This window comes from Silene latifolia, chromosome X (genome assembly GCF_048544455.1).
Source record: "Silene latifolia isolate original U9 population chromosome X, ASM4854445v1, whole genome shotgun sequence".
NCBI classification, from domain to species: domain Eukaryota; kingdom Viridiplantae; phylum Streptophyta; class Magnoliopsida; order Caryophyllales; family Caryophyllaceae; genus Silene; species Silene latifolia.
The window spans coordinates 247904024-247913659 of NC_133537.1; the positions used below are offsets into that span (position 1 = coordinate 247904024).

General features: G+C 40.1%; 2 protein-coding genes across 2 annotated transcripts; one reads left to right on the top strand and one right to left on the bottom strand.

Annotated features, from left to right (window-relative positions):
- The first annotated feature begins 672 nt into the window (after positions 1-672).
- LOC141619902 (uncharacterized) lies at positions 673-3264 on the top strand. The gene has a single exon (XM_074436914.1). The coding sequence runs from the start codon at positions 673-675 to the stop codon at positions 3262-3264; it is 2592 nt and encodes an 863-aa protein (XP_074293015.1).
- Positions 3265-6870: 3606 nt separating this feature from the next.
- On the bottom strand, positions 6871-8652 carry LOC141623891 (uncharacterized). The gene is made up of 6 exons (XM_074440049.1): positions 8385-8652; positions 8160-8286; positions 7907-8036; positions 7642-7799; positions 7412-7531; positions 6871-7306 (listed from the first exon to the last, which is right to left on the bottom strand). Exons 1-6 carry the CDS (start codon positions 8594-8596, stop codon positions 6893-6895), a joined length of 1161 nt encoding a protein of 386 aa, XP_074296150.1. The 5' UTR covers positions 8597-8652; the 3' UTR covers positions 6871-6892.
- Positions 8653-9636: the final 984 nt, after the last annotated feature.

Genomic DNA, 9636 nt, shown 5'->3' on the forward strand with positions numbered 1-9636 from the left:
ACAATATTCAAGTTCCACTTTAAATTTAGTTAATTAAGGGATTGTTCTCCCTGTTTTCGTGAGTGTTGTTTATGCGTGTTTAATGGCCTTTAGCGGCTAGAATTATGGCTTAAAGTAGGGGATTACTTTCCATGTTTTCTGGGTTGTTTTGCTGGAATTAGGGCCTAAAGTAGGGGATTATTAAAATCATTAGTGGCCCTCTTAAAGCCTTGAACGGCTGTCTAGGAAAAGGCTATTTATAGTCTTCAATTTTATTGTATTGTCATTCACAGTTTAATCAAAAATCATAATTTGCTTGTTGGCATTTTTTTGTTAATTGTTCAAACGCGTCTTTGAATTTTTAACTTGATCGTTCTCAATAGGTCTTGGGATCGTTCGTCGTTGTGGAATTATAGGTCTAATTCTTCAACTATCTATCCGTTTCAACTTACAATATATTCGAACTTCGTTCGCATATCTTAATTTCGCTTCCGTATATTTAAATTCGTATCATTTGTGGTATCAGAGCTTCGGCTCTTGATTTTCCATTAAAATCGAGACGATCCTAAGTTTCGATTCTATTCAAAAAAAAAAAAAAAAAAAAAAAAAAAAAAAAAAAAAATTTCACGTTCACGTGTGACGGTCAGTGCATTCATCAAAAAAAAAAAAAAAAAAAAGGCACATACTGTTCTAATGGCAGACTTTGATGATGACATGCTTCTCAATCAAGTTCGTGACCTGCTCCGCAATCACCCTACTGGAAACCGACTTCGCCCAAAACAGGACGAGTTCAAAGTCTCAGAACTTCCTGAGTTCGTTGGTGGGACCAACCCGGAGGATTATTTGGATTGGGAAAGGAAGATCGATCGCTTGTTCGATTTTAAAGATCTCAGTGACGAGAAGAGATGCAAATATGCTATTCTGAGATTAAGCAAAGGGGCGTCACTTTGGTACGAGGGATTGAAGGCGAAACGATCTCGCGCTGGGAAGGACAAGATTTCTTCGTGGGATTCCCTAAAGCGAAAATTGAGAAAGAGGTATGTACCAGCTACGCATAAACTGAGTGTTTATCGTAAAATTGCGGATTTTATGCAAGAAAAATTGAGTGTTGCCGAATATATAGATGAGTTTGAAAAATTAATTTTAATGGGGGAATTAGAGGAGAATGAGGAACAAAAAATGTCACGATTTCTTCGTGGTTTAAACCGTCACATAGCCAATACAGTCGAGTTATACCCGTATTCAGATTTTGATACCCTATGTACCTTATGCCTAAAAATCGAAGCCCAAGGGAAGTTCAAAACAGGAGGGTCAAGCAAAGAATACAGTAGTCCCTATACTTATTCCAAACCCGTTTTTCCCCCTAAAACAACACCTACTCCAAATTCAATAAATTCGCCCAAAGCCACACCAAAAACCACCGAGTCAGGGAAGGAGACGAGTTTGTCGAAGGTTCGTTGTTTTAAATGTCAGGGGTTCGGTCACTTTCAGAGTGCGTGCCCGAACAGAAGGGTAGTGACATTAAGGGAGGCTAGGGAGTATCTAGATGATGCGGCCGAGGAAGAGGAGCGGCTGGGTGACATATTTAATTTTGATGAGGGTGAGGGAGAAGAGGTGGAAGAGGGTTATGAGGCTCCGATATATGACACGCTGTTAGTTCTCCGTTCGTTGCAAGTTCAGGTCGAGTCTATTGATTCGGATCAGCGGGAACAATTATTCCACACCAAATGCCAAGTCAAAAACAAATGGTGTAGCGTAATTATAGATGGTGGAAGCTGTACTAATGTGGCCTCGGAGGAGATGGTTTCTAAGTTGGGTTTAACCACGGTTGCGCATCCTAAGCCTTACGCGCTACATTGGTTGAACGATGGAAACAGCGTGAAGGTGACTAGGCAGGCTCGGGTGGGCTTGTCGATGGGTTCTTATGTCGATGAAGTACTTTGTGACGTCATCCCTATGGATGCTTGTCACGTTTTACTAGGGAGACCGTGGCAGTTTGATCGAGACGTTGTGCACCAAGGGAGAAGCAACGAGTATGTGTTGAGGGACAATGGTAAAAAAATTGTTCTAAAACCAATGTCTTCTCAAGCTATTCGTTCCATGAGCACCAAAAAGAAGAAGACAACGATGTTGGTTAAGGAGCGGGAAATTGAGCAAGCTATTGATCGAGGGGAGCTTGTTTATCTCCTCTTAGCCAAGGAGGAATCGGTTTTGGACAGGGTTCTGTCGGTTGGCAGTCCCGTTGATGGGTTGCTACGGGAATTCGCGGATGTCTTTCCCGACGATTTGCCACCAGGTTTACCTCCTATTCGAGGGATCGAGCATCAAGTCGATCTTGTTCCCGGGGCGCCATTGCCAAACAAGGCTGCGTATAGGTGTAATCCAGAGGAAGCTAAGGAGCTTCAAGGGCAGATTAATGAATTGATGGAGCGTGGTTATTTGCGTGAAAGTATGAGTCCGTGTGCGGTACCGGTCTTACTTGTACCAAAGAAGGATGGGTCATGGCGTATGTGTGTTGATTCAAGGGCGGTCAACAACATCACTATTAAATATCGGTTTCCAATTCCACGACTTGATGACTTGCTTGATGAATTACACGGCTCTAAATTATTTTCTAAGATTGATTTGCGAAGCGGATATCATCAAATCCGTATGCGTGAGGGTGACGAGTGGAAGACTGCGTTCAAGACAAAGTACGGGTTATATGAGTGGACCGTCATGCCTTTCGGTCTCACTAATGCTCCGAGTACGTTTATGCGCCTAATGAATGAAGTGCTGAAGGCGTTTTTGGGCAAATTTGTGGTCGTCTACCTTGACGATATTCTGGTTTATAGCCGGAATTTACAAAAGCATCTAGAGCATCTTAGGATGGTTTTCGAGACACTTAGAGAGCAAAAACTATATGGGAAACGCGAGAAATGTTCCTTCTTGGAAGAAAAGATTTTGTTCTTGGGTTATGTGGTGTCGGGAGATGGAGTGGAGGTCGACCAATCCAAGGTCGATGCAATACGGACCTGGCCGTCACCGTGTTCAGTCACTGAGGTAAGGTCTTTTCTTGGTCTTGCTTCGTTTTATCGCCGTTTTATTCATAACTTTAGTACCATTGCAAGTCCAATGACGGAATGTCTCAAGAAGGGTACGTTTATGTGGGGAGAAGCTGCCCAAGCTTCGTTCGAATTATTGAAAGAAAGATTGAGTCAGGCACCCATTTTGGCTTTACCCAATTTTTCGCAACCTTTCGAGGTTGAATGTGACGCTAGCGGGGTCGGTATCGGGGCATTTTAAAGCAAGGGGTCGGCCGGTGGCCTTCTTTTCGAGAAAAATTGGGGGTGCTCGTTTGAGATATTGTACCTACGATAAGGAGTTCTACGCCATAGTTAGAGCGCTCATGTATTGGAGTCATTATTTACGGCCTAATCATTTCATTTTACACTCCGATCACGAGTCTTTAAAATACATCAACGGGCAGCAAAATTTAAGTCCTCGTCATGCCAAATGGGTTGAATTTTTGCAAGCTTTTCATTTTTCTTCCAAGTACAAAAATGGGAAAACTAATATCGTAGCTGACGCATTGTCGCGACGGTATTCTTTAATTACCATGCTTAATGCTAGACTACTTGGGTTTGAAATGTTGAAAACTTATTATGGAAAAGACGTGGATTTTGGGGAATTATTTAGCAAAGGCTTGGTTGGAGTCAATGGTGAGTTCATTTTACAAGATGGTTTCTTATTTAAGGGGAACCGTCTTTGTATTCCGAGACATCCAATTCGGGAACTGTTGGTTCGGGAGGCTCATGGGGGTGGTTTGGCGGGACATTTTGGTGTAGCTAAGACCATGGAGTTGCTTAAAGAACATTTTTTTTGGCCTAAAATGTTCGGGGATGTGTCGAAAATCGTAGCTAAGTGTGTGACGTGCAAGGTAGCCAAGAGTGCGTTCAAACCAGGCCCGTATATTCCATTACCGGTCCCTGTAAGACCTTGGGAGGACGTTTCTATGGACTTCATTGTTGCATTGCCCCGTACTCAAAGAGGTAAGGATGCGATTATGGTGGTTGTTGATCGGTTTTCGAAAATGGCTCACTTTATTCCGTGTCACAAGACCGACGACGCTGGTAATGTCGCGGATTTGTACTATAAGGAGGTGGTTCGTTTGCATGGTATTCCCAAGACAATCGTCTCCGACCGTGATTCTAAATTTTGAGCTATTTCCGGAATACTTTGTGGAGAAAGGTGGGTACGAAACTTTTGTTTAGCACTTCACATCATCCGCAAACGGATGGGCAAACCGAGGTCACAAACCGAACCTTGGGTACTTTATTGCGTGGGTTGGTAAGTAAGACACAAAAGGATTGGGATATTAAGCTAGCTCATGCCGAGTTCGCTTATAACCGTGCCCCTACATATCGATGTGTCGATCACCATTTGAAGTCGTATATGGTATTAATCCTTATTTGCCCCTCGATCTCATTCCAATGCCGAAAGGGGAACTAGTGCATAAGGATGCTGATTCTAAACTTAAAACTATGATGAAGCTCCATCAACAAGTCCGTGACCGAATTATTGAAGTTAATGCTGCCTACCAACGAAAGGCCAATAAGCATAGAAGGCCTCGTGTTTTTGAAGAAGGTGATTTAGTGTGGGTCCATTTACGGAAAGAACGATTCCCGAGTAAGCGGAAAAATAAGCTCATGCCTCGTGCCGAGGGACCTTTTCAGGTAATTTCTCGTGTTAATGACAATGCTTATAAGGTCGAATTGCCCGGAGACTACGGTGTTCATGCCACATTTAACGTGGGTGATTTGTCCCCATATGTCGATGATGACGGTCTTGAAGAATTGAGGTCAATTCCTTTCGAAGGGGGAGGGGATGATACGGGTACGGATCCGAATAACACTACTCCAAATGACACTACTCAAGTCTCGTTATTTTCAAGCTCGGCGTCTCGGTTCGTGAGCTTGATTTCATACGTTGGATTTGCCTAGTTACAAGATTCCTACAATATTCAAGTTCCACTTTAAATTTAGTTAATTAAGGGATTGTTCTCCCTGTTTTCGTGAGTGTTGTTTATGCGTGTTTAATGGCCTTTAGCGGCTAGAATTATGGCTTAAAGTAGGGGATTACTTTCCATGTTTTCTGGGTTGTTTTGCTGGAATTAGGGCCTAAAGTAGGGGATTATTAAAATCATTAGTGGCCCTCTTAAAGCCTTGAACGGCTGTCTAGGAAAAGGCTATTTATAGTCTTCAATTTTATTGTATTGTCATTCACAGTTTAATCAAAAATCATAATTTGCTTGTTGGCATTTTTTTGTTAATTGTTCAAACGCGTCTTTGAATTTTTAACTTGATCGTTCTCAATAGGTCTTGGGATCGTTCGTCGTTGTGGAATTATAGGTCTAATTCTTCAACTATCTATCCGTTTCAACTTACAATATATTCGAACTTCGTTCGCATATCTTAATTTCGCTTCCGTATATTTAAATTCGTATCAGTTTTCTTGCTGGATAATCCGTGTGGATTTCGTCTGATTGCAACTCTGTTTGGAGGGGTTTTTAACTTTTATGTTGTTGGGGACATTCGGATTATTGTATGTTGTTAATTAGTTTTACATGGATTGAATTTGTCCGTACAAAAGAGAATAACCACTGAAAAAACACTTTGTCGTAACTCGTAATGTATACATTGATTTTTTTTTCCTTTTGTTGACGAAGTATCATGGATGGCTTTAGATGATAGTGCACCATTGGTCATGTGACTTGTAGGTGTCGTTATGGTAGCCTTAGAAGCTTTAGACTACAATAATTTAGTGTCTATCATCTTGATACATGATGTCATCTCTGTTTTTCAGTGGGCAAATTTTGCTTCTTTAATTATCTGCTTTTCGCATGATATTATTAGTATTGTGCTATTGTGAATGATTATACTCTTATAATTGTTTATAATCATATGTATAGAGCGTTAGACCAATTGAGTTTTCTGGTCATATATTTTCCTATATACATTAAGATGAGTATATAGAGTAAATTTTAATGTCGAGTGATTCAAAATTTTATTATTTAGAGAATAGCCACAACATCTCTAATTAATTAAAATTTTTATTTTGGAATCATGTGTGGAAACTAGACATTATTTGTGATTAGTCGTATGTAATATAATAAGACTTACCCATAGGAATCTTGTTGTATGTATTTGTATGACTAATTAGGATGATATATTGAATCTTATTTCTTAATCTACACACAGGAGTTAAGAGATGTATATGGTTTGATAGTCACTACAAAAAGAATTAAAACAGGCGACTGATTTTGGCGACTGAAATCAGTCGCCAAACGTCAGTCGCGGACCTTAGTCGCCTTTTCTAGCTTTGGCGACTAAAGTCGGTCGCCAAATTTGGCGATCGAAAAATCGATCGCCAAATGACTAAAATGGCGATCGATAGGGTAGTCGCCAAATTGGCGTCGATTTGCATAGTCGCCAAATTAGGATCAATTGCGATCGCCATATCTAAATTCGATCGCCAAATTTGGGTGACGAGCGATGATTTGGTTTGAGAAATTTGGCGATCGAATTGGGATTTGGCGACGAATTTGATCGCCAAAATGGCGACTACCATAAATCGATCGCCAATTTGGCGATCAATTTTCGATCGCAAATCTCAATTCGATCGCCAAAGCCTTTGTATGTTTTGGTGGTTTTTTTCGTTTTCATTGCTAGCCAAATATTTACAACCTGCATACAAACCGATGTTCCACAACACCATACATCCCAAATTTCAACACACACAACACCATACATTTCAACCCAACACCTCCATTTTCTCAAACTTCATTTCATATATTGAAAATGAAAGTTTTACAAACTAAGGTATTCTAATGTTCAAGTCTAAAGTTCAAGTTTTACAAGCTTACATGCTAAAATCATCTTACTTGGAAGCCAACACCGGCTCCACTCCCCCCAGGTGGACCATGCGGATCATTTGGATCGTAGTTGGGTCTAGGTCCGGGGTTACAACCTTGCCACCAATTCTCAAACATTTCCATTCTTTCCTTCATTTGGCGGAATTCTTCATCACGTTTGGCAAGTTCTTCATCACGTTTGGCATCACGTTCATCACGCTCTCTTATTTGATTTTGAAGTTGACTAATAATTCCCGGTTGATACGTGTTGCTGGGAATTGTTGAAGTCGATCTTCTACGCGTTTTCTCATAGAAAGCCGGTGTTGAACTTCCGGTACCATACACGTGCCCTTTCTTGAAGCCATCCACCAACTCATACCATATGTCATTATCCGGTTTTTCTGGATTGACGGCTTTTTCTTGTTCAAATGCTTCCTACAATATTAAACAAATGGTTGTAAGTTAATATGGTAACCATCTTATATACGACATTTTAAAAGAGAATAAATTAACAAAAATTAAGTGTTACGGAAAACTTACATATAATTGCTTGTCTTTTGGCTTAGTCCAAGTTCTAACCCCTTTGTGGTCAACCCTGGAATGCGTGTCCAGAAACAGTTCCGGTATCGTCGCAATCGGCTGTGACTTCTTCTTTCCTTTCTGAATGAAAAAAAAAACATACATGTTAGAAAATCAACAAAAAATCTAACATAAAATAAACATGTTGCATTGAAAACAAAAAAAAAGTGTGAAATAATAGACAAACTTACACCCAACATACGATTCCAGAACGATCGTGAACCCGCGTAATGAGTAGGCTCGTTCACGGCGTCTTCCTTTCCTCCTCTTTTGTTGAGGGATGCTTGCTTAGACTTCTTCTGAAAAGCTTCACTTTTGGTATGCTTTATTAAGCCTTCATACTTGTCACCTGCAATTACACATATGAAATCATAACTAATAAGTTACTGGTATTATTTATAATATAAGAGAGTATATGCTAATTAATACAAATAACAAAACAAGTTAATTAAATACCTTTCATGTGGTCTGGTTCCTTTGGGCGCCTAATTACCTTCCAAATCACGTCCCGATATCGTCGAGTACCGACGTCATTGTACCTGTTACGGACATTCTGTTCTTGAGACGGTGACCAAGCAAATGATAGCTACAAAAAAAAAGCGACAAAATTTCATATTAGTATAAAATAAAAGTATAACCTTGGTTCTTAAAAAGTTTATCAAAATTAATTATTTGGTTTCTAAAACAAAGAATTATGGAAAATATATACCCGAAAGTTATTGAACCACGCCTCTCTTTGTGCATGAGAAGCTTGTGTCCACGATGTAGGAATTGGACCCACGAAATTAGTCTTCGTGATTTTCGTGACACCTCGTATCACGCAATCGTCCATAAACCTGCATTTATTTTGAACATGTAAAATTACAAACAATTATTATTTTACAAAAAAAAAAAAAGAAATAAAAATAGTAGACTAATAAAGAATAAAACTTACCATAATCCCGCCGGCTCAAGAATCATCCGATGATCTGAAGTGTACCGTATCGGCACCCGTGGTGGCTCGTCGGTAGCGTCAGTCTCCTCACCGTCACCGTCTATCTGCATCGGATCCTCCTGCACAAACTCCTCCTCCTCCTCCTCCGGACGCGTACTCTGTCCAGAACCTGAGCCGCCTCCACGCTTCCTACCTCGACCTGCTCCAGCCATCTGCAGTAATACAAATAAAAATTAACACAAATAATGATAAATGAAAATTATACAGACTTCTAAATTTTAATAATTTACTCTTGAGGAATACAAAATTATACCAATTTAATCATCTTCATCTCCAAACCCCTCGTCCTCATCCTCATCCTCTTCCTCATCCTCATCATCGTCATCATCATCATCATAATCATCTTCATCTCCAAACCCCTCGTCCTTCCTTCTTTTCTCCTCCTCCCTTCTCCTCCTCACCTCATCTTCCCCCCTCCTCTCCTCCTCTTCTTCCCTTCTCTCCTCCTCCTCCTCTTCCGCCTCATCCTCCCCCGGCAGTCTCTCTTCCACATCATAATATCCTTCCTCTTCCATGTCTTCACCATCTTTATTCTCATGCTCATAGTTGATTTCATCGGGTGGAGACAAAAACGTTTCATTTGAAACGTTTTCTTCTTGGAAAAAAGTTGTATCAACTTGTGACCGTGCCTTTGTCTTAAAGATTGCACACCACGCATTTTGATTTCTATCATTTGTTGTGCTTGGATAAGTAGCAAAATACACTTGATGAGCCTGATGTGCAAGTATAAATGGATCATACTTAGAGTATGTTCTAGTACGATTCACTTCTACAAGCTTGTATTGTTCATGTACTCTCATTCCGACCCACGAATTATCCTTCCAGTCAACCTTGAATAAGACAGGTTTTATAAGCTCGGTCACGTTCACTATAACTAATTTCAAAGATATCTTCAACTATACCATAGTATTCGTTGTCATCAAGAGAAGAAATAGTAACCCCCAATTGCACCTAGCCTTACCTTTACCGTGGTTGAATGTTTGAAAATTAAACCCATTAACCGAGTATCGATTCCACGTTCTTACCATTTTTGAAGGACCAAAAGCCAAACTTCTTATCAAATCATCTTGAATATTCAACTCAATTACATGTTTTTGAAACCATGATGGAAATTGGTCCTCATGTTTGTCCCAAACATCATCCTTACTTATATTAGGATTCCTCTGAATGAAATCATTAACAAACCGTGTTT

Bases quoted from the DNA above. Each gene is read 5' to 3' on its own strand.
- LOC141619902 (XM_074436914.1), top strand. From the start codon at position 673: ATGGCAGACTTTGATGATGACATGCTTCTCAATCAAGTTCGTGACCTG.
- LOC141623891 (XM_074440049.1), bottom strand. From the start codon at position 8,596: ATGGCTGGAGCAGGTCGAGGTAGGAAGCGTGGAGGCGGCTCAGGTTCT. The intron at 8,287-8,384 runs GTAAGTTTTATT...AAATAAATGCAG, and splicing joins CTTGAGCCGGCGGGATTATG to GTTTATGGACGATTGCGTGA. The intron at 7,307-7,411 runs GTAAGTTTTCCG...TTAATATTGTAG, and splicing joins CAAAAGACAAGCAATTATAT to GAAGCATTTGAACAAGAAAA.